The following is a 27914-nucleotide window of genomic DNA, read 5'->3' as shown; positions in this document are numbered from 1 at the left end:
AATTCGCGAGATTAGCTAACGTGCACGCTTTGAAATGGATGCATGGCAAGATGGAAAACTGAGTTAAGAAGAGTCGTACCAATTTTAAGATAGTCGAAACTAGTTAGTGAAAGTTCTGCTTATAGACCATCAACGAGTTACTCCTGCGTGTCGAGGTGTAAGCGCGTGGCACGAAAGTTCAACACGGAGAGCTTAACTTGTGGGCCGGTAGAGTGAAACCGTAACTAGCATGTGGTTGGTTTTAATAAAGTAGAAAACGTGGCAGATAACTACACCAGACTTTACCCTCTCGCAAAATATTCCTTGATATTAAAAATTTCCGTCCGCATGTTCGAATAAGCCGTACCCCTAACGAGGGAAAATCCGCTCCGGCAGGGACGAAATAAGGCTGCGTTCCATGTTCTAATATGGATTATACGACCTTATTTCAATGTTGAAAAGAAATGAGCTCCGCTTCTGTTATAAAATACCGCCTATATAGTCAAGTATAAATGTATGGAGCAGACAGAAGGTGATTCAGTTTGCTTCTACGTATATTGCGAGTATAATGTATTGTTTATCGTTTACTCATCCAACCACAGTATGTCGAACGATCAAAATCAGGGCGGCTCACAATTATTGGTTATTACGAAAGACGTGAAAGTGAATACAGTTATTACGCAATTTCGTTCTCATATCCTGCTCATTTATGCATTATTATAGACACTAATGGTATTTCAATCGTTTCGTAACGCACTTATACGCGTATCTACGTAACTCTAACTGTGAACTGAAACAGAGTAAAAACTTGAAATACCGAATCCATAATCCTTTTCTCGCGATCTAACTCTGTAGCTACATACATGCTCTAAGATTCGGAAGAAAAATGTATAAAATTGAATAGGATCAAAGATGGAGAAGTCTGGTGTAACTGAATGACGACAGTCTCATTAGGAGTTAGAGCTGATCTTGAATCTCACTGACATGAGACTTACAGAGCGAGTCTCGTTGTCCCGATTCCACCTAACGATCCACTCTTAGATATTTTGGCTAACAATGAGGAGATTTCTGAGTAAGATAAAAACTTTTTTGCGCCATTGGACGCAGCAAATCTGTGAGAATTATGCCCCGCTTAATACACCCGCGTAAAGCTCGTCAGTACAGGCCCTGAAAACAAGGCTGATTGTGACTTTTGCTAATTGACTTTACCCCCAGCTCCATTGTCAGAGTCGTATTGTTACTATTGTCCACTAGCACTCTGCATGGTCTGTGAATGTCAGCAGCGTATTCGGAGCTCATAGCTTTACCGTTGATGTATGGGACCGGGCATATACCTATAGGGTGTTGAATAAAAAGAGCAGGGATATTTTTTGCCGTTGTTTCCGTCGAGAGTGTATATAATCAGGACGCGTTATATACAGAAAGAGACTCCTTTGTTTCGGGATCTTCTCACTGTATTTATCTAATAGCACGCCCTCTCACCGCTCAGGCCGCGGCCTTATACTTCTCCCTTTTCCTCCCTGAGCCGTTGCGCGCACTTTGCGCCACCATTATACGGGCAGTTTCCTCCCCGCCCTAGCATGTCCTCGAAATAATTAAGAGTTCATTAACACAAGATTGATTGCTGTGTTTAGAGCCAGCCACCGCTGCATTCACCCAGCTCCACAAACACACAACGAGAATCCATGAATAGAGCTCGTTGTTTATCGTTCCTTGCGTATTTTTAGGCGCAAGACATACGAGAGCGGGTAATGGCTCTGAGACAATAGTCCGCGATTTATGCTTTGAAAGATAGCACCTCCTTTCCTCACCCTCCACCCCTCGCCCGCCCTTCGTAATAACGATAAGGGTTCGCGGCGTGTAAGCATCTACGTGCGACGCGAACACATGCAAACACGGGGAGCTGTATGGCTCGTGCGAATTTCAAACGGAGAAACTTTTTTCCACTTGCCAACAGACGTAACAGAAACATATTTTCTCCAAACCGTTCCTGTATCTTTTACGGTCTACTGCAGGCAGTGAATATTTTAGCCTAATCTTTCTTCGTGAATCGGAATTATTCAAGCTAAATTTAACGAATATATTATATCGGAATCGCAAAATCTTCAACGTGAAACTGGCTGAATTTCACGAACAAGATATCCAGCAAGGATCACCGAACTTTACTACGCATGGATCTGTTCCTAAATTCCAGTTAAAGAATTCATGGAGCAATATGCCCGAAGATATATATAATAGATGGGAATGGAAGTTCGGGGAATTGCTAATTTACGATGCATTTTTTACGTCACGTATATTTGAAGCTAAAATTGATCGTGCTACCAATAATTCGGATTGCCTATTTTAGAAGCTGTCGATGTTGATCAGAAAGTCTGTTACTTTCGCCCTAGCATCTATACATAGTTATTTTAATTTGTTCATCTGTTTTTAGGGGAATAGTGACGATGCAAAGTCAAGTAGGTACCATAAATTAATATTTCAAGTTACTTCAGAAAAGGAAGTTTCAAGGTGTCTCAAATATATCTTAATAATTTCGATAATTATTATATGATTAGATATTCCTTGATTTTCAAACATGCGTACTAGCCGGGTGCAGACTCGCTGGCCTTGGATTGGAGAATGTCTTGCATGCCAAAGTCGAGAACGCAGCATTGGGTATGCATTGACTTTCGCCTTCCACAAATAATTATAAATTATCGTTCCGTTGAAAATAAGTATAAAAAAATAGGTTGGACAAATTCATCTATCAATGTATAATAGATGTTATCGTCGTGTAGGCCGACTTGTGGGATAAGAAAACGGATCTTACGCGCCTTACCAAGTGTAATTGCACATGAATATTAAACTCCGCGCCTCACGTTTACGAATATGTATATATCCAGGATATCAGGCGCGGCAGTGCCGGAGAAATGGCTACCGGGTAGTAAGCAAAACTTTGCATAGCCACGCGAAACTTCGTTCCGTGAACTCGCGTAATAATGGGACATTATTCGCGTGCCTAGATCTCTAACGTAAATAGGAGAAGACGTATGCGCAACGGATATTCTAAAAGCTCCGTAAGTTTGAGAGGTCGCGTATATTTGAATAATGAGGTTTTATCTTCCCGTCTAGCGCGGAGCATACACGTATTATACAATAGTAGTAGTAGATGTATACGTCTCTGTCTATTCGAGGTTGTATAGGCAGTCTACGTGCGAGCTGATATTCCGCGGACTTACGTAAGCATACACATGTACATATTCACACTGTATGCTACGTGTGTTAGTTTTGAATGCGTGGAATATATTGAACAGCTCTGCAGTATTGCATTTTCATTTTTATTCATACAGCCATCACGGAATCCTTTTTGTTCACGCTGCGAAACTCTTGCCAGGCAAGATTGAAGGTATTGCTTTTACGTAGACGAAATCGGTGTAAACAGAAAAAAATACATCTTACTAATTGGCGTGAAATTAGAACTCACTGTTACGTTACAATTTCACTCTGTAGATCATTTCAACCCTCAGATATAATGCCAATATTGGCTCTGAAGATAACGAGGGGTCTTTTACGCTCGAAAAATTACGAATTTACGAAAACAACGGAAGAGGAAATTGTGACGATCATTATTGTTTGCATATAAAATTTTCTTCACCAGTTCCTCGAATTGATTATTCGCTGCGTGAGGAGTTAAATAAAGCTATGGTTCAACTTCTCGAGATTTTATTCGTGGTTGAATTTCCCTCATACTTTTAAGGAGGAGCTAAGCCTGGGGAAGGTGCGAGTTAATTAGGCCAATCCTCTTGAGGAAAAACTTTATCCCTTGTTGGTGTTCTCCGAAAAAGTTAGCTCATTTTCGCCGGGGCCTGCCGCAGATTTTTTTAGGTTTTTTTTTCCTGCTGCATCTCACCCTCCTCTTATTTATTATTATATTAAAGTGACTAGAAAAGAAAATCCTTGCGGTGAACTGTAAAGGGGATTTCGTCGTCCCAATATTTTTTTCACCCCCACCTTTTATCTCAAGACTCCTTCCGCTACATAGTTACTTACATTTACCATCTTCACTACATATCGGATGCACGGTGAAATGTATATTATATATATGTTTCATATGCCCACGCGTTCTTCATACATCATATGCAGACGCCTAAGAGTTTAGACTGCCTGAATCTCCCTAGAGGGATCGGGTTTTATACCGGAAGCGTGTTTGAGCGCATTTCTAAAGAGTTCCGTAAAGGTTTGATAAAGCAGGCTCGTGAAATTTTACATAATTAACGACGTGGGTAGTCCCCATTCAAATAATCATGCATATTATCGTCCGATCTTGAGGAGTATTCAAAGTGTCACGCTGGCGTTTTTGAGAGACGTATACGTAACGTCTGGCTTAATAATCGTGATCACGCGTTGACAATTAGTGCCTTCGCTGAGTATATTCTGAAACAGCGTAATGCAGGCGTAGAAGTAAGAAAAATAAATTGAAAAATTTCCCCCTGTTGGAGCAGGCGTAACGACTGTGATAAAAGGTCGCTCGCCCGAACAAACATTGCAGTAGAAGAAGAGGAGGAAGAAGAAGAAGAAGAATAAAAAGAAGGAAAAAGGGGAAGAAAGAGAAGAGCAAGAAAAGGAAAACCGAGTACGTTCGGGGGAAAATGATCCACGAAGGATCGTAGGAGCCCCTCTGTAAGCTTGATCCCATTAAGTTTATTACACGGCATCCTGGAGAGTAACAAGAACTGGTGGATTAGGCCAAATCACCGCGGTGATCCGCCTAGCAATCAAGGAAGCCTTTTTTTTCCTATCATTTCTGACGATTCCTTCTATACCCAACGCAAACCTGGGAGTCAAACACGTACACCTTACATAATCGAAGAGCTGCGACCGAGGAGACGAGGCCATTGATCCCTGTATGTAACGAACTTAAAATTGATGATTGGAATGGGGAGAATCAAGATGAAGTGACCGTCTAGACCTATATCCACGTCTTATGATCACGACGTCTCTGCTATCTCTGGACCCCCGACGATTCGTTACGCGATATAGCGGAGTGTGCACAATTCGTGAAAATCTCCGCGGGCTCGAAATTACAGTTCGACTGATGAATACGAAGCAATCTATTCTTTGAAACGTATAGAATTTCGTAGAGCGGAAATAGCATCGAATTCCAATTGCTGGAAATTAAATGCAAGCAATTTTTCCGCTAATTGTATCGGCGTAACGTGAAGACCTCGAATTGATGTCGCAACGGAACTTGGGAAAAAGATGCGTCTCCGACGGCGCTGGGAAGCTCTTAGAAATAAAGTGAGTTTGGTAAACCCGTGGTACAAGTCAAAGTTGGCTGGTAGCGGCGGGGCGACGGAGGCGCCGTAAAAGTTGGAGAAGTCAATTTTGCAGCTGGAGTTGGTAATGCGATTTGTGCGGGAATAAATAGTTCGACAGAGGAGCTCCATGCCTGACTTCTCTCTCTCTCTCCCTCTCTCTCTCTTTCCCTCTCTCTCTCTCGTCCCAGCTGATGGTTCAAAATCCTAATGCGTCGAGGATCTCGCGGCTGTTTCACGCGTAAAACGTCACCGGCACGTCGGCCGTCAGAGCTACCGGACGTGACGTCGTTTCTCTCAGATGTTTTAGGCGACTTAAGTCACGCGTCAACTGGAATATAAAGAGGAATTTCACCGTCAGAATCGCCGTCGCGTTCTTCAATTTTCAGCCAATTCTTACGCCAAGGGCGTGGAACGGAACGGTGCAAACGCCCGGCGTAGAGCCACCGAAATTGAAAATGTCTGCTCGCAAAGGGACAGATGAAGGCGGTGAAAGCGAAACAGAGACGAAGAAGCGATGGTACGAATTTTAAGTTCAAACCGCTCGAGTTTTCGATCGATCAGGTGTGAAAAAATGTTCGGAAATATGTAATCTTTTTCATTCTATGCGAGAGAACAATATTGCTACAATTGCAATTGCAGTTTTCCATTGAAAAACACCTTGCTAATTAGACTCATTTGCGACTAATTTTCACGGGTTCACTGGACAGTCCTTGAGTACGTAATAAGCATTGCATATGTGCGGATATAGCAGGGAGAATAATCTTTTGAATTAAAATTTACGTTATCTAAACCACTAATGGCAACGGCGTAGAGGTATCCTTAATTATTATTATGGTTGCCTAATCCAGGGAAAACGTTACGCGCACTTGCCTCCACTAACGACTTTCTTATTTTGCTTGCTGTTTAATACCCAGGTGTTTATACCATGCATATCCTTTTACACATTTGTGGATAATAGGCTAATAAGGACATGCGCATCGCTGGTGAAGAATTTCAGCTTTGCTAAGCAAATACCAGCTTTGTTAGAACTTATAACAAAGTCGCACTTAAAATTTGAAGTTTAGTACAGACGAATGGATGTTCATTTCCATGTGCTTATTTCCTCTTGTTTGTTAGCGACATTAATTGGATCGCATATGTCACATGGTCATCTATTTTTCAGCGTGTGAACAGTGCCTGAATATCTCGTTATCCACACAAGTGTGGAATATCTCGATTTTCAGCTTCTGGCGGAAGAACGAAAATAAAAAAATATAGATGGATGTCGGAAAACGTGAGGGAAGGGGAAAAAGAAGGGGTGAAGTGGGTGAGAGAAAAATTAATGGGGATTACGATCAACTTGGGCACATGTGCCAACGTTTCCACGATAGGATAAATCGACACAACGGCCAATTTGAGTGCGCAGTCTATAATTCATAGGTGGAGCGGAGATTCTACGTGGATCGTGAGCCTTCGGCATAGTATTTATTTTTCGATGCCGTCAGAGACAAAAGTTGAAAAGTGTGTGGAATTAGATAATCAAATGGAGTCCTAAATTATTGATCGAATCAATAAGCTTGTTCTTGTCAAAAAAGGATTTGTTTTTCGAGTATCTGAAGTCATCGGAATGAGAAAGAAGAATTTTTCAAACCGTCATCCGATCCATCCGTCTCTCGGAGCAAAAGTCCGATGCAAGTTTTCCACGAATACAAAAGAGGAAGAACACCCCTACTTTCTGGTGTATTTTTGCGTTGCGAGAAAACAAATTTGAATAATGCAATTGAATAAGTTTCGAAAGAGCATTAGAATAAGGCATCTGTGTGAGGGTGCGAACAACGCTAGGAAGAAGGAAAGAAAGAACGAAAAAGTCAGCTGCAATGCTGACAGGCTGCAGCAGGCGTGCAAAACGAGATGCAGTGGCTCTGTCAAATAACAGCCCCTCCACCCTGCAGTTTCTGCAGCGAAACTCCTTCCCGTCGTCCCTCTTTGTCGGCTAAAAGAGTGGATACGTGACCCAACAATACCGCGTTGTCCAGTCACCGAGTTTTCTCTCGATACTGGGCACTGCAACCGCTACATAAAACCTTTCTTGGTGGAGGCTGCAGTTGTAACACACCTATGCATCATGCCCTACACTGCCGCATGCAAACGCGCCTATTTTGTCACACACTTGGATGCTGCGGGTGGTCCAGAAGCGGTTCATGACTGCGCACCGTACAGCTTGTATTGAAAATCGGTATTGCCTGAGAGAGGGTGAAAGATAAAATGGTAGGATGAGAGAGAGGTGGAGGATAAAAAGTGAAATCAGCCTATTGATGCGGCTTCACCCGTTGTCCTGCACCATTAAACCGATCTTGAATACGCCGATCGTGTCCCTGCGGTTTTGCGCCATTCGCCAAATAAATTATGCTGTAACTTATATATCAGCTGTGAGAATAAGCAAACATGGCAGCTTGTCAGGGCTGTATTTATGTATTTTTTGTGACAGGTGACGAATGGTTTAATAAACAGAATTTGCCTGCCGATCGACAAGATAGACGTGTATCTATACTGCATGTGTGTTTGTTCAAGTTATATGAAGCGATTGACCTAAATACTTATCCTTTTTGGACACTCTGTAAGCCTTTTTTAATCGTAGTTGATATGGTAATTAGTTATAACCGACGAACGATTTTTCGTACACTCTTTCTCTCTCTTTTTCTCTTTTTCTCTTGTCAAGTTAAATCCTCTATGATTTATTCAACGGTTACACGACCGGGATATAAGTCGTTAATTAGAATGGTTGCATTTAAATCTGCAGTAAGCAAATAAATGAGTGCTTCTATTCCGGTAGATTTATATTCCTCTCATTGAATTCCGTAGAAAATGTAACTCGTTGGTAATGGCGGGGATTCAACTATTTGATGAACAGGTGAAAAAAGACCAAAAAATCACAATCTCCAATAGCATAGTTAACGGAAGTTTCAGAACGCTGTTTGAATTGCGGCGAGGCACGAGAAACAAAAATCTGTTCCTCAGCAAAAATTTTTGCAAGTTAAAGAAATGTTTTGCTAGCTGAGCTGGCAAGACCTCATCTATCAGAAAAGCCTCGAGGTGAAATTTCAAAATTTCTTATATTCAAAGATGACTTTAAAAAAAAAAAATGTTCTCTACGTTTAGAAAACGTGTTTTTTTTTTTTTTTGCAGGGCTTCGAATCTATTCCTTTCGTGAACAAGTAAAGTCAGGCATACCGTTTGATAGGTCTGATGGAAAATACTTATGACTGAAATAAAACCTTGCGGTCAGTGATGCAATAACAGTTCAGCGAATTTATCCGTATCTAATACCGATTGATTTTCTATCCTTGGTTGAAACTACGGCTTGCCGAATTTGGTGTCTTGACGTAACGAAAAATATAGCATAAAAGGTATTATTATCGAAATGAATAATTATCCTTGGCACTACCTTTCCACATCGCCCCGACCTACATTTTGCATTCTGCGGTGTGAGTTCGATAACTTGACTAACCTACTCGATGAGAAAGCAGTCAAGCAGGTAACGAATGCGTCCAGCCGACGCATTTTCGCTTATGACACAAACGAGAATAGAACCATAACTAGCCAACTCTTCGACGATTTTCGATGCTGTGATATTCTTTCCGATTTTGATACATAGATAAATAGATACATAGATACATAGATAGATGGATATATAGGTAGATAAATAGATAGAAAGATAGAAAGTTAGTCATACTAGAATCCACGCAACAGAGTTCTCTTCAACCATCGAGTTTAATCAAATCAACATCAGAAAAGACATTAACTATTGATTGACAATCATCTTTTTGTGCAAGAATCCAGAGAGATCTCTCGCTTTAACCTTTAGTTAGTTAAGCTTTAGTTACGTAACAGTTCATAAACACTACGTGGAAAAAATTGATTCAACACCGCTTTGTTTTTCCGAATAAAAAATTTCACGGACGGGTAGGTTCTTCTTAGAAGGTTTCATCCTTATGATAAGTCGTCACGTGTTCAACTAAATCTCAGTTGAACAATAAAAGATTCAGTGGAGCGTGTTAGAAAGATTAATTTATTTTACCTCAAATAATTACTGGTACAGGCCACACAGTAATCAAAATTTTATAAAGAGGTGAAAAGCATTAGTGAGCATGCATAGAGTATTTGCAAGAAAAAGGCCCGAAGGCAGGTAGCAGTAGAGAAATAGTACAAAAGATGCAACATAAATAGAGTGACAGTAGTAGTAGTAGTAGTAGGTACTCACATAGAGAGAGACAGAGAGATATTTGATTTGATATATATTTCATTATATATAATTATATTATTATATATTCATATATATAATTAAAGTAAAGTATATAGATCAAGATCAAGAAAAACGAAATGCAAAAAAGTAGTACTGTGTGACACGGGTCTCCAACTCATGGCAATAATCTCAAGTTCAAATAGATGCGAATAGAGCCTAGCCTTGAAAAGTTTAATCCAGAAAGCTGACACTACTGTCAGGGGAAGAGAAGGTTAGAAGTAGTCTGGTGATAGAAATAGAGAAAGAGAGACATCAATTTCAGTATACACTATCAACCGGTGGATAGATTGGAATCTTGGGGCAAGTTCTCGGCTAACAAGACTAACTGACCAAACTTTGATATTGGGATTCAGTGCGTTGTGGACCTTATAGTTGATGAATTCGCCTTCCAGGAAGACTGGCCCAATTAACTCGAAGTTTATTCATGAAATTGTTACCCTTGAGAGCCTTGTGGTGATCGTGGTTCAGCTCGACCAAACATGTAATGGTCAGTTCTGACTCGCGAATCTAATCGATTGTACAGTATAGCGCAACAGCATAGCAGGAAATTTTTCTCTAACTAATAACTGTAAAATCAATGAAACCAAATAAGTTCAAAAGGAATTGAAAATGACGGATCACTTGCTGATTCTTAGTATTAATCAACCAGTTATTCCAGACCAAGAGAGTTCGAAACATTAAATGTTGACTCAGATTTTGTTTTGAAAAAACGTTGGGACCAAGACGCACGATGGATGAATTGGGTCTCTGGATTGGATGGTAACATCTTTTGCAAGACTCGAGTTTTGTCAGTCTTTCGTACGGTTCCTTGGCGTTGGCAGTGTTTATGTTCCATTGGGTGGAAATACTTCCTGGCGTAACTTCTCTGGACATAACTTGAATCTTGGGCACTCAGAGCTTTATGACATCAGTGGACTAGTTTCTACAAAACCAAAGTAAAACAAATACGAGTGTAGATATTTTATTCAGAAATTACATGTTTCCGAACAACTGACGTCATGCCTGAAATTCATCAATTGCTATATTTTTAGGCTTTCTCCTTTGAAGTTGAATATCCTGAGATCTTATCTTCATGATTTTTATGATTCTCTGTCACTCCAAGCCCAAATTACTGCTAACTACTTAACGAACTGAGTGCCTTATATACGATTCAGTCACTTTGGACACTGGATTGTGCCACATAAAAATATAAATTCTCCTCCATGCTTGCGATTAATTTTTTATCTTCACCTACTTTTAATTAAGGTTTGTTTCTTATGCCAATAGCTTGCGAGCAAATTGAAAATTCATTTCGATACGTGTTGAGTTCATTAGAGGTAGTCTTACGATAAAATTCATGTTCAATGGCTAAGCTGATGACCAAAGTTAAACGGTGTGAGCGAATTTGAAGTAGAAATTACGGCTTACGTTGCAGTAGACGAGTTTCCAAATTGGAGGGAATTGAAGCCTCGAAGCGAATCTTGAATACTGACCGCCACACCATTTCCCCACCACCTTCGCAGGCTCGTGTCCACCTCTCACTTCATACTCGAGTATTCTATCCTGTGATTGAAATAGTTGTGCGTAAGTCTCAGTCCAGTGATACGCACAACTTGTGTGACAGTCGACGTTAATAGAACGGTAATTGTGTCTTCAATAAATGACATCAAGCTGAAGAATTGCAAGCTGATGAGCAACCGAGCAATGGATATCAGTATTTGGTTTGTCTCGGCAGCTGTACTGCTGACATCGCTGTTAGGAAACGCCGGAGGAACGGGGTTGGAAATCGTTTATCAATGGAAGTACCTGGACTGGGTACCGCCGAGTGTTCAATTGGTCGGGAATAACTTCACACTTGGAAACGCGTTTACCCAAGATGTTGACATCGATAGGAAGGGTCGTGTGTTTGTGACGAGTCCAAAGTGGCCGGAAGGTGTGCCAATAGTATTGTCAACTATCACCGACGTGAACGGACCAGGAGGTCCTCTGCTGGAACCTTATCCCGATTGGACGTGGCACAGATTCCTCGACTGTAACAGTATTGTTACGGCTTACAGAATTGCGGTAAATATTGTAGTCGAAACGTTCTTAGCGACTTGCTACTGCAGCTCGATAATTTCTACTAATAATGTACTTTTATGCTGGTCCCACGCTAGAATTACGTTAATCATAGATATGCATCTTCTAGGAGGCCGTGTGGACAAAAACTGTTCAAGGCTTTTGCAAATTATTCAAGTAGATTTACTATCAATAATGACTGGAATGCAAGTCTTGGCTGGTATTTTCTCAAACTACTTCATGTTTCGTATGGATTTCCGTATTTTAAATTAACGAGATGTGATTTGTTGGTTAATTAATTCTGAAAAAATACTTGTGCACGAAACGTCAGTACTAAAAATGATTTAGAATGGATTTGTAATTCGATGAAGTATTACGGTGCAGCATACATTTATATAATTTTATTGATAATGCGTGCGTATGTCTTTCAAACCTGTACTCATGCTCTCACGATCAGAAATGTTGTGGAAAAATATTCGATCTCACCGTGATGTAATAACCTCGTGTAGATTTCAAGGCAGTGAGAGGTAGTAAATTCACTCGTGATACTCACGATCTTGACACAGTTTTTTCTTAGAAATCACTCCCAGCAATTTATTGTCCGTTCATTATTTACTAGTTACATAATGAAAATACACTTATAATTGGCCCTCCATTATAATGTTTTTCAGCGTATTCCAACTAACATTGAATGACCATTAATATTGTTAGATTTGAATGCAGAAAAATGAAGTATTTTTTATGTTACAAAAGAGAAACAATTTATGCAAATTGCAGAATTATATTTGTTCAATCATAAACAATTTAAGATCCGAGAAGATCTAATTTATTTCTACTTTGATTCTCCCGAAAGTTTGTTCTGTTCACGCTGTTTATTTATGATTATCATTATTTTGATAAAAAGTAGTATTTCTGGAAGTTTCGAGAGTAAAATATCAATGGAAAGTGCATCAATTTTTTTTTCAATCAATGATTTTTTCCACATTAAATCTCAAGTTTGAGAATTCGTTTTCATAAAAAAACATCATCAACCTTTCAATTTGATGAAAAAAAGAACACAATCTCACCCTGACGTTGGACCAGTAAAGTCTTTACATCTCATTTGTCAAATCCCATGAAGAATTATGATTATATACCCTACAATTCAGATCGACGAGTGCAATCGACTGTGGGTGACAGACATCGGTAGAATCGGTGCTGAACGAGTATGCCCAACCAAGATTCTCGTGTTCGATCTGTTTACTGATCAGCTGATACACAAGTACGTGATCCCAGATGAACACACGTTGAATGGAGCTGCAGCTCTTGTGACGCCCATTGTTGACATCGGAGATAGTCCCATCGATACTTTTTTGTATATGGCAGATGTGGATGCAAATGGTATTGTGGTTTACGATTTCAAAAACGATTATTCCTGGAGAATCAACAACACCCAAAACAATGCATTCGGCCCGGATGATGAGGCTATGACGATAACTATCGTTGATGATACTTTCAATTTGACCGATGGCACCTTGGGTATGTCACTGTCACCTAAGGGATTTTGGAGCACCAGGTATGCCGTGTTGAATGAAGTATTTCCTACTCAGCTTCCAAGCGTCAAAAAAACTCTACAGTACTAGGCAGGTATTATTTAGGATGGGAAACAACTGAGACGTGTTTTAATATTTGTAGGTACCTTTACTTCAACTCATTGGCAAGCTACTATCAAAAGTTTACGGATACGGATTCATTGAAGCGAGCACAATACGAGGAACCTATAATTTTTCAATCGAAGAAACGGCGCCAAAGCCAAGCCGGTCCTCAGGCGACCTCGAGGAGAGGAATTTTATTCTTCCAGCTTGTACAACACACGGCACTCGCCTGCTGGAACATAGCGAAACCGTTCAAACCAGAGAACGTAGTTGTTATAGCCCAGGACGAAGTGGCCTTGCAGTATATAAGTGGCATCAAGGTTATTGTCAACCACATCGGCGAAGAGGAGGTCTGGTTCAACACGAATAGACTTCAAAAAACGATAAACAACAATCGTAACCCTGCCGAGACGAATTACAGAATAATAAAAGGAAAAGTTGACGACCTCGTCAGAGGTACGAATTGCGAACCATCCGAACCCCACACAAATTACCTGGACACATCATCTTGGCGTCGCATTTAATTCACGTCCAGTTTATGACTCATGTTTGTTCACTCCAATTCACAATATTACTATTGCCCATCGAATCCAGTAGAAAGTCTTCTCGGACGCAAACTTGGAAGGAAGAATAAGCAGCGTTAAATATTTACCTGAATTAAATGCCGAACTCCGCTAGTTATAGACATAAGCTCTGACTTCTGTATAAATATGAATGTCGTGCATCGTTTGACCAACTAAGTCACTATGTTCAATTACATATTTGTGCTACGTACTATTCTATATTTATTCAACGCAAACTCCTGTGTGCTTCGTAATCCTTAACACTCACGATCAGATTGCTCATCGATCTTAAAAGCGGTGATACGTTCCCACATCCAGTCGGTTCGCAATACAAGGTCGTCGAGAAGTAAAAAACGAAATTGGATTTTTCTCAGGAAGCCTCCTCGTATTGAGATCACTGTCAACTACTCTATTCCTTTTGGTTAGACCCTTGAATTTTCTTACCGTAAACATTTGAGTCAAGAGTTGCGAGGTATTAGGTTGATTGTGACCCAAAAGGATACTAATGTAACACAACTCGGCACAAGGATTAGCAGATCAATTTTTCCACGCTTAAAATGTACCTTCGGCCCATTGAAGGGGTGGAAAAATGTGGGTGAGAGTGCAGAAAGAGGCGGGGGAGGGATGCACGTTAAATTAGTTCTCACGAGTGTTCGTGGTCTGCATTTGAAAAAATCATTGTATTTGCAACAAAGAGAAGCGAAAGAAAATCCGAGGATAAAGCTGCCTTCACAGCAGGGTGAAGGGCTGGAGCTTGCCTGCCACTTTAACGTTCCTAAATCCTTGTCACTTATTTTTTCAGCCGTGATCAGAGGTGATGATATTTTTCACGGTTTCTCGGTAAGGGGTAAGCGCTGGCAGTGACAGGTAACATGTAGTTAGCAGTTTAGTTAACCGTTTCATTGCAGCCTTTCGAAACGTAACGATGAAGCCTGGAGTTGACAGAGGTATTATGTCGACTGGGAATGTTTCGGCTCTTCTAGATATACACATTTACAGTTACAGAAACTTTCAATTGAGAACAATTTGAGAGTTTCACGGACCTCCTTGTTACAGAGTTATTGAAGTCAGCCAGCCTCTGGAAACAGGTAGGCTGCAGTCATACGTATACATATACAAATACAATCCAGGGAAGCAGAGGTCTCGGGCATTTATTTCAGCAAAATTATATCGAGTTATTTCTTATTTCCACACAATTTCACGTCGGAATTAACGACACCAGCACATTCATATCCGACCCTCCTAAGTCCGCCTGTTAACCTTAGCCATCCTAAGGGTTTGATGAAATACTAAACCCAGCCTTAAATTTTGTCCCCCGTGTAATATCTAGGAATTGTCGTTGAAATAACGCTAGGCATAAAGTACACCCTATCACTAATTGTAAGTGATACTACTAGCTATGGGTTGCCGAGGGACGGTGACATCCGAAACCCAGAACTGCGAACTGGCATGTTACATAACGTTTTGCTCATCTTCCTCGGGTCAATCGCTTACCCTCGTCAATTCTCCCCATTCTCATTACGTTTTGCGGGACTATAATCCGTCCATGCGGACTAAGCAATGGCCTAGGCAGTGGGTATTAGCCCGAAGGTATGTTAATTACATCCGCGTGGATGAAACGGTTCAAGGGCTCGCTTTCTGTCTTACCCTTCGCCCATTTAGTCCCTTCCTCCTCTTCCTACTCGGTCCTTCGGACCGTTTTGCCGAGTTTTGCCTCGTATGTTATTATTACACTCGCTGTTTTTAATCTGAGTTAATAGAAGGAATTTCGCGGAACGGTCCGGGTGTATTTTATGGGCTGTAGAGGGCTGCCGAGGGGACGGCAAACCCGTAAAGGGTGGAGGGAACCACTCGTCTGGAATTTAGATTTTTCACTTCACCCAGACAAAAAAACTGAGCCATGATATATTAATCCCTGATGTATAATCGGTAAAATAGATTTATTCTATACCTGAGCATAAGGTGTGCTTAGAAAAATTCTTTCTTGCGATACGATGAGCAGCACAACATTGTTCTTAGGTTGTTGCTTCATTCAAGATCTGAACTGCAGCGTGCACATACTTTATACCAGTGACCATAAAGAAGAGTTCGTATATCTTTTCTCCCGGATGGCAGTGTATAACAAAATCCCTCTGTACAACCAGACCGCAGTAGTGACTCTACTACCGGCTGGGTATCAGTGCCAAACACTGGTAGTTATGTATATTAGGGGCAGTAAAACTGATGCAAATTTATTTCAAAATTCCACGCGGTTCTCGTAAAGTTGTTTTAAAACTACCCTCGTAAAACGATTTGAGATCTTTTCATGGGGGTAGCCGCGCAGGACGATACTTGAATCGCATTACCTCAATTTGTTTCCGAACCTGCACAGGAAATCTTACTGCCAAAAATTACTGGAATGCAAATATTGTCCCAAGAAACTTCTTGAATCATCTACTTCTGGTATCCAGAGGTACTGATCTGCAGTTGAATGTTTTTTCCACAGTCAAATTTGACAAGATATACTAAAACCACAAATCTACACAACTAGTGTCAGCAGCCGGTATTGTGATATACGAAATTTTCCAGCTATCACATGCTCAGAGAAGTATATTTGTCTAATTACCACCACCACAGTATCTTGATGTTAATAGATCGAATTTCACTTCAGTCTTGAAATGCCTGTGTCTACTGTTAGGACTGGAACATTCATGCTATCCATTCAATCGTTGATTCTGAGCCCAGTATTCACGGTCGTATGCGGCCTTATACGTTCCATATATATGCTCGTATAGTAAAACTAACTGGCATAATACGTCCGTTGTGGCTGGTACTCGAGGCGATTTGAGCTGACGATCAGTATAAGCTCTTGTGAGGGTAATTCGGCGGTAAAGCGTCACCCGGGTATAGCGGAAGCAGCCTTGCTAATCCAGCACAATGCTGGGAAATTGATATTCCGAGGCTGAGGTTCAAGCCCCTCCTCGAAACCGTGACAACTAACCGCTCTTGACCGCTCTCGACCATGCAGTCCCACTCGAAAGTTCTTGATAGATATCTTCCCGCGTTTGCAGTCGTTGGAATTTCACTGTTTCCTCGTCGAGTACCGGTCGGACAAACGGGCATCCGATTGGGTCCAGTCTGCAATCGATCTGCACCAGAGATCCGCCATGGATCGGCCGATGTCTGCTGGCTCGAGTTTCAGGCATACGCGTGCACGCGGCAATGATCGTCCTGGTCGCCACCCTTCCGACCGTTACCACTGCTGCTGTAACCGCACGACCAGCCCTCTCGCCTATCCGTAGCCACTACGCATAGCTAGTGAAATAGCCAGTTGGTTAGACCAGGTAGATTACCCATTGACTCGACCTGACAACTGCAGTGCGCGCTGTCCTGCAGGTGACAACATACGATTCCAGTCATGCCGTGTATGCGTGCCGTCTCTTTCTCTCATTCACTCTCTGTGACTTTGTTTTACTTCCTTATTTTAAACTAAAATCAGATGGTTATATCATGGTTTCAATGAATATCTGTGGAATGTAACCAACACTGAGACATTAAATACCAATTTTGTGCGGTTAGGTAATCGAAATTATGCTATCACTTGCAATCACGATGTGTATAGTTCACGCAAATTTTTCATGGAATCAATGTTGTTTTATACTCTGTAGCTTTCTCCGGCGACGATTTAGACGCATTGAAACCATTTTTACTTAGGCATTGATGAGTTGGAAGTAGCTTCAGCCAATACTTGAGTTACATAAAATTTAATACACCATCTTACACTGCATTTGTTACGAAACGTGTTAAAAATTGCTGTCTCATCTCTCTGTGAAATTCCAGTAAATACTTTGGGATGCAGATGTCAAAGCAATAAAAACTCGACAAGGCAATTATCGAGAGTGAAAGCAACCACCTTGTTTACTGATAAGATTCGCTTAAACGGAACCGCTGACAAACATGGCTTGCGATATAAGTTGGCGACTCTGATTCATGGAGGGATTTCGGAAGATACCAAAGACTTCGAAATCCCTGGTGAAGTATTAACGACTGGTAATATCAACTGTAATAAAGTTTCCTCGTATAGAAACTCGTGCAATCTTAAACCAAACTGAAAGTTGGATTCTCCGAAAGTCCATACACGTATAGGTATCGATATCAGCGAAAACAAATTTGATATTCATAGATACGACTTGTTAGTTGATTCACCGACCTGAATATTATGCGGACTGGTATTAGCGGTTACGTCATCGGGCACGTCTAGCATCCTAGCGATAGGTCTAGTCTAGGCTCTGGTGTTATTAAAATCATCGGTTCTGTTTCCCCGTTAGACTCGGTATAGTGAAATAAATAGTACTGAGTTGTATTACTTCAGAGACGTTGTGGGAAAATAAGGCTGGACGGGCAAGCAGTAGCTGGCAAATGCACAGAAATGAATAGGCGTAAATATTACGTGTAGGTACCCGGTACGCCGTGTATTATGAAGTTCACTTTGTATGCAGGGCTCGTCGACTGAGCGGGAAAGTTGCAACCGCCTTCCCGCCTTTTCCACCCCTGCTAACTTCCACATACGCCCACCGCTTACTTATATCCACTTTACTTTTCTTCCCGAACCGGTAAGCCAACGAAAATTCCAACAAAATTCCTATTCCCAAGTGCATTTCAAGTGTATGTAATGACTACGACTTTTGCTTTAAATGAATCTCAAATCCCCCAACTTTTGTCTTCGAAATATTTCTGTGATCGCTTAAATTTATTCCGTTTCTGGGGGGGTCTTTAAGTGCCGAAAATCTGGCAGTCAGAGAATGTTATTTCAAATCGAAAACCACTTTGGGACGAATAGGTGAGAATGCTGTAATGGCCACTTTACCAATGCTGAATGTTTTTTTTTTTCACGAAGCATAACATGCATTTACAATAAATAGTTACTATTATGCTAGAGTGTAATCGAACCCTGAGAATGATTGCGGACCTGCTTCAAACCTGCATTTTAAATTTCAATAATCAAACAGCGAGAGGAAAGTTGCATTTCAGAGATTGCATTTATTTTAAGGGCTACCCTGGTCTGGGCGGTAGACTTGTAAAAATATTTTTAAATCAGTGCCTTCTTTTCAAATATCATCTTCAAGTATTACAGTACGTAATTGGGGGTGTTGCAAGTGTTAAAAATATGTGTTTACCCCCTTTGTGTAAACCGATCTGGATCACGCGGTACGTGTGCACGGTCAGAGTCGGAGAATGGAAAGACACCTGAGTAATACTGGTTTTAATCACTCTGATTAGACTCAACCCTCTCTTTCTAAATCCAACATTAACATTCCGTTACAACGGAATTTTTCGTTACCTCGATAAAGTCTCTCACGAATGAGTCCAAATATATTCTTGACCATCACATTAGAGTAAGTTATCGTGCTGACCATATCGTAAGCTGTAAAGATGAGAAAATGTGATAGATCCGAAAGGAAAGAGTACCTAATTGAACGGTGCAGCGAAACTTTGACCAATTATCAAAACATGTGACACTTTAGAGGTAAACAGCTGTTGCCTAGCATAGAAAACAGCTGTTTATATTAGCACGAGGTGGAAAATGCTTTTAGGTTAAACAAACGTTACTTTATCTTTCGCCGGGTAGCACGTGTTGCCTTTCCCAGGCACTTGGCTTTCACGCCGTTCGGATTTCTGCAGGGGGGAATAAATCTAGCCTATGTATATGCCGAGAAGTCGAATGTCGAGTGGGTGCCGGAGGGAGAGAGGGGTCGCGGGTGAAACGGAGGGCGGTCAGGAGAGCGCGGCGAGGGGGAGGGGGAGGGGGAGGGAGACACTAATTCGCTAATTGCACGAGGGACGAAGTAGCTGCGTGCCTCTCGACCCAACGACCTATCGACCCATCGACCGAATTCACTCACTCCCCCTCTGCGCTCTGTATATCTCATGCTCTCCCCATCAACCCCCGAATCTCGCCCTGGCTCGGGGCTAACTTTCCCTCTTAGATTATTGCAGGGCGTAACTATTGGAGGGCAGCTCAAGATCCCTCTGGCGGGAATGGTGTGACGATGTTGTTTTGTTTCAGGGTGTGATGAGCGACCGGCTGGCCGGGGGCGCCGCACACCTCCTCGGTCTGTTCTTCTTCTTGCCGTGTCCGCAACGCGATATGTAACAACAACCAACTACCAACTACTACTATCTACCATTCTACTACTACCGAATACTACCTACTATCTACTGCTACCACTAAATGTGGTACGTCACTACTCTACCCTCCCTATTCGGAGTATCTGGCAATGTTCCTTGTTCACTTTTTTTCATTTACGTTTATTATATTGTTATATACTGTCACGCTGTTATTAGAGTCATCGTTGTCGATGTTATGTACACCTACAACGTCACGATTATATCTACGTATACCTGCGAATTATTTATTCAATTTTATTTTCTCACCAATTTTAAATTCTATACATCGGGCACACGGATCGAATGACGAATCAAAGTTATGTTGCTTGCTCAGGAAATATTATCTCACACGCATTTACAAGCGCTTCATTTTACAAAGGTGTTATATAGTATATGTATACTGCAGTCTAAGTATGTGAAGGAAAATTTAGACGCGGTTGTGGTCGAATTGACTGGGCAGGCATCGCGTTAAAATTGCTGAAATCCTACAATTTTTCATTCTCAAGTTTCTTATCCGATTCTGATCTTTTCTTATATGTGCTGCTCACTTTTGCGATCTCCTTCAACACTTTCTGTTTACTTTCTAGCGCCCGATAAAAATCAATATACCGTATTTCCGTGTGCTCTCGTGACACGATTACGTATCATTCACGTATGAATAATTATTTTTATATGTATACGATAATGCAATATGTACTGTATAATCGTTATTGTTATTTTTCTCACTATTATTATACTGTTTCAACTATCTACCTTAGTTTTCGATGACTAAATTCTGTTGTATATATATATAACAATGTGACGTTTGTCGTTGGTTTAGTACGTTGGTTTATCGGTGTTCGATGTTGGCTGCTGTTGTTGGTTGTTGGGTGTTGGGTGTTTAGTGGTCACTCTGTGTTGGTGCAGTTCCTACTTTTGTTTCCGTCCTCGAACCTGGCGATCCTCTCACACCTCATTCCTCAATCCTCCTCCACCTTAAGCACCTATACCAAAAGCCTCGGCAACCTCATTTGTAATTGTTGTTTATAGAAGTTGTGCGATCGAATATTGTTTCCAATTTTACGAACTCATGTGTTAAAAAATGTCAAAGAATTTCTGCAAAACTCCGTTTCCACACGCTTCACAAGATTTGAAGCGAATACGCGTATAGGTAGTTACATAATTATACATACGTGTGAGTTAACTGTGGCAATTATACTTAATACGCGGTTGAAATGCGTTGCAAAATTTCAAACTTGTTGAAATTTCATTTTTGAAACATCCCGTAATAATAAATACGCGCTTACAAACAACGTGTTGTTGTAGCGTTCAATTAATTATCAAGTTAATTGATTTCGCTGTTTACGAATCCGTACACTAAGTTCCGCCTCGCGAGACTGTATTTAATTACTGTGAAATACTCAATAAAACTTGTAATGCGAAAAGGCAAAAACAAATCCCCTACCGTTACACTCATTTAGCAGGTATGCATACACAGACAATCGGTTTTAATGAGTTTGCGTTATTGTTGTTCCGGCGATGCCAGTTTCGGCTTGAAACTTGGGTGGAAGGAAGAAAAAAAATTTATTTTCGAAGTATCGGTATTGTTATGCAGAGGTCGTTCACACCGCGGTATCTTTGCACGTTCTCTCCCCGGAGAGGCAACATCACGTTCCGGGGTTTTTGGGGCTTAGACCGCCATTTGATTAGAGGGTCGCGCGGCGAATCATTCCCTTGCCAACTTCGTTATATCCCGTCTTTGTTCCCCTCTATCTTTTTATCTTTCGTATACATATACATTATGTGTGTGTAAATGGTATATATATACTATACATACAGACCCGCTTTATACGCCGCGGAAAGCGAGTATAATTCCCGAGAGCGAATTGCCGCGAGATAAGATAGTAGCTTCCGAAATTCTATCACTCCGGATTCCGGTTCTCATTGTTTCATCACAATGAGAATTTTGAACAAAATTATATAAGGATCAGCGCAGACTGCGCAGACTCGAACTTTTTCACCCGACTGTCTCTTGCGGCGGACGGTATATGTATACGTATACATATATGTATACCCAAGGTGCAACGTAAGCTGGATATTGGAAACGCTTCTGCTCACCTGAGCTGCATTATTCGTTTCATTAGCATGGTAATGATAATTGCAACGGAAATCGATACCACTTTCCTATCCACCCCTGCAATGGCGTGTAACGACACCCACGTGGGATGTTACACTCGAGCGTCGCGACGTCGCGAGCGTCTGAAGACGCGTTCGGAACGTCCGCGTTCCAAGACTCCTGTACATATAGAATAACCAGAATAGAAAGTGGAGGAAAAAACTATCCGCGAATAAAAATTGATGCTATTACTATCCTGAACACGTACGAAGCTATTTTTCTTCCTCGAATTCCGAGCTTTCGGGATTTTCAGTTTCTTTCCTAAGCTTCGCCGGTACTTTTTCTCCCGGTGCTTTTCAAACGGCTGATCTCACCGCGGCAGTCGTAACCGCGACTTTACACATTCATTCGCTCATGTTCACGCTCGCCTCCCTTCCTCCATCACCTCCTAGAATTCGCTTCTCTCTCACCCCCGCAGTGAAGTCCTCTTACCCTTCCATCCACAGCACGGCTCACCCCTTCGCGAACATTTATACGCACAGCCACTCCGTTTCGCCTCTAAACAATATTAAAAAGTAATTGGATTTCGATCTTGTTGTTGTCGGTTCGGTAAACAGATGGCACATGGTTCGTATATTCCCTCGCAAACCGGAATAATGGAATGTCGTTAAAGTTAATTGTCACATAATTACCTGGGTGCTGTTGATAAAAAGTATCTCCGTTCCGGCCAATTGCCAATGCCTGGTATATCAATACCTATATAGAGCTCGGTTCACTTTGATAAGGTTCGATCGTCGAGATTTTGTGCAAGTAGAAAAATAATGTCACGTGTTTGTATCTATATTACCGGATACGTAGACAGCGATAATTATATACAAGAGAAATCATGAGTATAATTTGAGATTGAATCTGCCAAACTTTGTAGATAAATCATACGTCAGAATGTGAATTTGCGAATCGACGTAACCAACGAAGGATAACCGTGCAGAAGGGACGGAGGAAGGACGAATGTCATTAGGACTATCGTAATGTAAAATCGAGGGATTCACGTGCAGTCTGCGCTAGTTATCGCTATTTAGTCCGTTCCGTTCTCCATCCTTAATTAATTAACGCCGGCTGAATAATAATTATCGAAATGAAAGATGGTATCTGTAGCTTATTTATTGGATCAGTGATATCGGGTAGGTAGCCTGTTCGAGTTCGCTTCCTCGCTCGTTCGCCGGTTCGTCCGCGTGCCCGAGCAGCGATAGCATATCTAAACGCGACTCCCTAATTGATTCATAAATTAATTTGCTCTACGTTGCGAATATTTACGGGTTTTAATTACACTTTGCCATTATCTGGTTTTATGTCTCCCCCGTGGTGCAAACGCAAATGTGACCCCATGGGCGCGATGGGTGCGGTTTCAGGCCATCGCTGATGTCTTTTCCTGCTTTGTGGCCTAAGCGCATTTTCTAACCGACATCATGCGCGCCGCCATTAGCGATTGACGGCGATCCGACCCCAGGTAGATCCTAATCTCTTGCCTGGACGTCTCTTTCGACTCAGGCTCTATTACAGCGGGCAGTTACGAATTCATTCTTAGTACCTGGTCGAGTGAGCGGAAGTACAGGTGAATAAATTCATAAATCTACATGAAATAATGCTCTGAATATCAGTGACTCGAACTGTTGCTACAGAAATTTTATTTTCACACGTTTCAGTTTTCAAAGCGATCCACAATCTTCGTCAAACTGTTTAACAAAATATTCTTATATGGAAATTTTTCGCAACAAACATCAGAAACAAGAACTCGATGAATATTCGTACATTCCAAAAAAGTTGAATAAATTTTCCAAACGTTGAAATCAAGGGATCTCGAACTAACCGCGTGTCAAGATCGAAGTCGAGACCTTGAACGAAACATGAAAAATTAGATTATCGGTACGAACATCCGCTGATGCAATCTTTTTACATTCTCCGATAAATATTGAGCAGAACATACGTGGTATAAGTAACTCATACGTCAGGGTCACCGAGCCCGTGTTGTTCCGTGTTATCGTGGCGAAAATATTTTGATCTTGCGTCGTTACGGGTGAACTCTAGCTGCCTGGATGTCAGTCTGTGTTCGTACGCGGAACGGTGTACATTCTACGCGTGATTTACTATCGCAAAGTTTCTGTATAGTACGCATATTACACAGGTGTGATTCGTGTGAATGGCTTATCAGACACAGTGATGCAGTTTCGTGTGTGACAGTGACGTCGTGCTGAGATAGTTCAGCAAAATAGATATAATCATGTGCGGTATGAATTTACCATTAATTTATGAATTACCATTTTGCAAATTAGATTGTCATTTTGATCAATAATCGATTCAACGTTTGTTTATTGATATCTTCATTGAAATTTTTTTTCTCGTATCATATATTGGGCGTTCAATTCGGAAATTGAATCTTGTTACGAATTCACTTGATCGTTTCTCTAGATTGTCGCGGTATATTTTCGATAAACTTTGATTACTCAAGCCTAGTGTTGTTAGTGCAAGTGGTTCAACGTCGACTGAGTGATGGATCTCATCGTACAATACTCAACTTCTCATCACCTATACTACGGACCTTTTCGAGGTAAAATACAATTTGTAATATTTAATTGGTTATTTAGTCTTCAATAATTTAGTGGGAATAAGTTTATCACAGAAAACGATGCGTCGTTTATTGCATTGCGATGTGGTGATATTGTTTGCATTTGAAGCGAGGAGACTTTGCAAGAAAAGCGTATATTTTAGTAACTTTCAGGCCACTTTATTTCTCATTTCTCATTGTATTTATATCTGTAATCGGTTCGTCTTATGCAGTCAAAATTATTGACAGACATTTTGGATCAGCGTGAAAAATTACTGGTCGAATACATAGCTACGTAAATATTTGTAGATCAATCATTGAGATGACATATATACGAAGAAAACAGCGAACACAACATCGTTTTTTCCTCAAGGGATGATCGTTGGTTATTTTGTCTTTATTTACTAGTTAACTGCGATCTGGGGTAGGAAGTTTATCCAAAAGTTTACATGACATTTGTTATATCCGAGTTCGTGAGAGGCGTATAAAGGCCACGCATCCTGAGTAATTCGGCGCGAAGCCAAGAGAAAAAAAGTACGATAATTTATTAATTTGCCGGGTGCGTTTTTGGGTCAGAATCATATCCAGGCAGAATACTCGCTGGCAAGGTTCCCAAATGAATGGAAAAAAGAGAGGAAAAATGACGGAAGAAAAAAAGAGAATATCATGTTTCTGCAAGCTCAGCAGTTTGAGGAAGCTAGTGCCGTTTTGGGGATGATATGACGTAAACAAATAAATAAAACGAGCCAAAATTGAGTCAGACGTATAATACTTATGTATAGGTGTATATATACATGTATATCTATATGTATATGAAGCATTGAAACACCACGTGAAGGGTGAAATATTTTAAGTATATTTTGACCCGCACATGAAGCGAAGGCAAAATGATTCACCGTAACAGACATATAATCCGTGGATAAAAGCTCGCGCGTGTGGAACGTATGTGTGGAAAAACCGTTGCTCTATACACGCGCCATCACAGACTGGGAAACGAGTTTCAGTTGAAAATGCATTATGCTATTGGCAAAGCCGGCCGGCACTTTGGCAAGCCGATCTGTTTAAACATGTATTTCCTCGGATATGTGCGTATATTTTGGACAAAATATTCAGTGTCTGTGTAAACGGCTCGTCCGGAGGGATTCGATTTCGGTGTATAAAATGCTGGGCGATTTATTTGACTTCAAAGTTTCGAAACTTGAATGTTTTATCGCTAAAATCTCAAAGTTCCTTAAAGTTATTCAACGTTTACCAACTAATAAGGTAATGGTTCGCCTAATTCATTGATATCACAAAGCTGAACGTGAGCGAATGGAATTAAAACGTAGCGCGCAAACTTTCCCGTTCACGCAGCACTGTTACAGCTTCGACAATTCCGGGGAAAATAATCTTATAATCATGATTTCGATGGTCCAATTCTCAAACTTCTTCTCTACAGCGAAAATTCGCCGAGTGCCTTGAAGAAACACACGTTCATCGAAATAAACTCTTACGATTGTCGATCCGAAATGGCACTCAGTAGGGACGCGAATGCAAATCAAATATGACGAATATCTAGGCTGTAACACACGTACCGAGTTGTAGTCGGTACCTGCACAGTAGCTGATGTAAAATTTAATATATACCCTATTCAGCTTTCCAGCTATGCACATCTATGCATTCATGTGCCTTTATATATACGAGCCTTATTGGTTATTGAGTTTTCATGCTTCGCCGTCGATGTAGCTATTCCTATAGTGTATACGTACAGGTATGTAGTGTATTCGAATAGTGCATGTAGTGTGCCGGAGCGTTGGTGCGGGGTAGATATCCGAGGAGCTGGGCTATCAACGATATGTTTAAATCATGGGGACACACATCTGACTATTGTGATGCGGAATATACAATCCTCCGGTTATATCATACTAGCATACTGCGTTATAATGCTATATTTTCAAGGCATCATATCGTGCAAAATATGTATGAAAATTTGGACAAGTTTCTGTTCATTCAATTATCCGAAATCACCGAAAGCGAGAAAAGAACAACTGAAAACACGATTGGAAAATGCATTTTTTGTATTTTTTTTTTTTTTGTAGACATGGGTTAGAAGAAATTTGTACCGAAATTGGAAGGCGTGGGAGAGAATAAAAGGAAAGGGAGTGACGGAACGAAACTGAGCGTATAATATTAGGGAAAAAGTGATTCCTTAACAAATATTGATGAGGGGAAAACTGTTACGATGATTCAATTCCAGCGTGGGAGTCCTTTTCGTTTCGGGTATAAGATTAATGACTCGGGATAAAGGGAATCGAAGGAAAATTTTTCCATCGCGGCCTGTTAAATCGAGCGAAAAAATAAGAATACATTTGATAGAAATCTACCCTGGCTGCCTGCTCGAAGAGGGCGATGTATTATGTATACGGGATGAAATGGAATATAGAGAAGGAAGCAAGGCCTCCGCGTTTCGGGGTCTCGGAACCAATAGGGCGGCGTAATAGTTTCGTCGAACTCGCGCGATGCTGTCAGACAATGATCTATACCTTATAAAAAGCAAAATTTCTGAATTTCTTTCTCTAACTCCATATCATGTAACCTCATCAGAGGCTAGTGCATGTGAATATTGCCAATGGCAGGAGGAAATAATTATAAATACTTAATGATTATATCCGAAATTATTTGGAATTGCGTACCCGCACACGATGACGAATCCAAATTTAAATTGTTTTTGCCTGCGGCATCTTTCGTTTTTAGTTTCATCATACATTCGAAATTTTCAAACCTGCATGCACTTAGCCGCCAGTTTGAACCTCCCATGGGATTGGATTTCGCCGAGGGGGAATCAGGCAAAATTGTTATCCCTGCCTTCTGGCATTGATTTCGCGGTATCGCCACTTGCACAAATACCGTAAATTTTGAGTAGGTACGTGCTCACAATAAATGCCAATTCATGCGTATAATGGAAACTTATCGCTATTGCGGTGCAACCAACCTACACATATAATAATTTGAACAAGCAGAGTAACAGTGCATTGTGTGCATTATAAATTCTCACAGCCTCGGGCCTCTGTAGGCATAATTATTTCGGAAATGAAAATCACCGTTGTCTGTGTATGAGTTTGTTAAATATCGAATACTGGATACACATCTCATTTTTTAGGGAACTTGAACATTCATTTTTTACAAACAAATTTATTTGTAAAGGTCTAAATTATTGGATAGAATTAAACGCGTTAAAAATCAGTGCCTATATAAACATGTATAATGTATATATGTTTACGTTCTTATATATGTATACG

General features: G+C 40.9%; 2 protein-coding genes across 4 annotated transcripts in view; both read left to right on the top strand.

Annotated features, from left to right (window-relative positions):
• Nucleotides 1-27914, top strand: part of LOC124407804 (CUGBP Elav-like family member 4) — a 514861-nt gene that overhangs the window by 121887 nt on the left and 365060 nt on the right. The window contains exon 1 of one of the 3 annotated variants that reach the window (XM_046884341.1): nucleotides 24619-24639. The exons of the other annotated variants lie outside the window; for them this stretch is intronic. The gene's annotated coding sequence lies outside the window, so the exon portion shown is untranslated. Of the gene's footprint in view, nucleotides 1-24618; nucleotides 24640-27914 lie in introns of those variants that run through there. 3 annotated transcript variants of the gene reach the window in all.
• LOC124407803 (major royal jelly protein 1-like) lies at nucleotides 11095-14018 on the top strand. Its single transcript, XM_046884335.1, has 3 exons — nucleotides 11095-11601; nucleotides 12744-13150; nucleotides 13270-14018. The coding sequence occupies exons 1-3, from the start codon at nucleotides 11227-11229 to the stop codon at nucleotides 13751-13753; spliced, it is 1266 nt and encodes a 421-aa protein (XP_046740291.1). The 5' UTR covers nucleotides 11095-11226; the 3' UTR covers nucleotides 13754-14018.

Source organism: Diprion similis, chromosome 6 (assembly GCF_021155765.1).
Source record: "Diprion similis isolate iyDipSimi1 chromosome 6, iyDipSimi1.1, whole genome shotgun sequence".
Classification (NCBI taxonomy): domain Eukaryota; kingdom Metazoa; phylum Arthropoda; class Insecta; order Hymenoptera; family Diprionidae; genus Diprion; species Diprion similis.
Note: the sequence above shows the minus strand (reverse complement) of the source record. Positions and strands in the feature narration are given on the sequence as shown.

What these genes read in the sequence shown, in the direction of transcription:
- LOC124407803 (XM_046884335.1), top strand. Translation starts at nt 11,227, where the DNA reads ATGAGCAACCGAGCAATGGATATCAGTATTTGGTTTGTCTCGGCAGCT. An exon ending in TTACGGCTTACAGAATTGCG is followed by an intron (nt 11,602 to 12,743) that starts GTAAATATTGTA and finishes CCTACAATTCAG; the next exon opens with ATCGACGAGTGCAATCGACT. An exon ending in AAGGGATTTTGGAGCACCAG is followed by an intron (nt 13,151 to 13,269) that starts GTATGCCGTGTT and finishes TAATATTTGTAG; the next exon opens with GTACCTTTACTTCAACTCAT.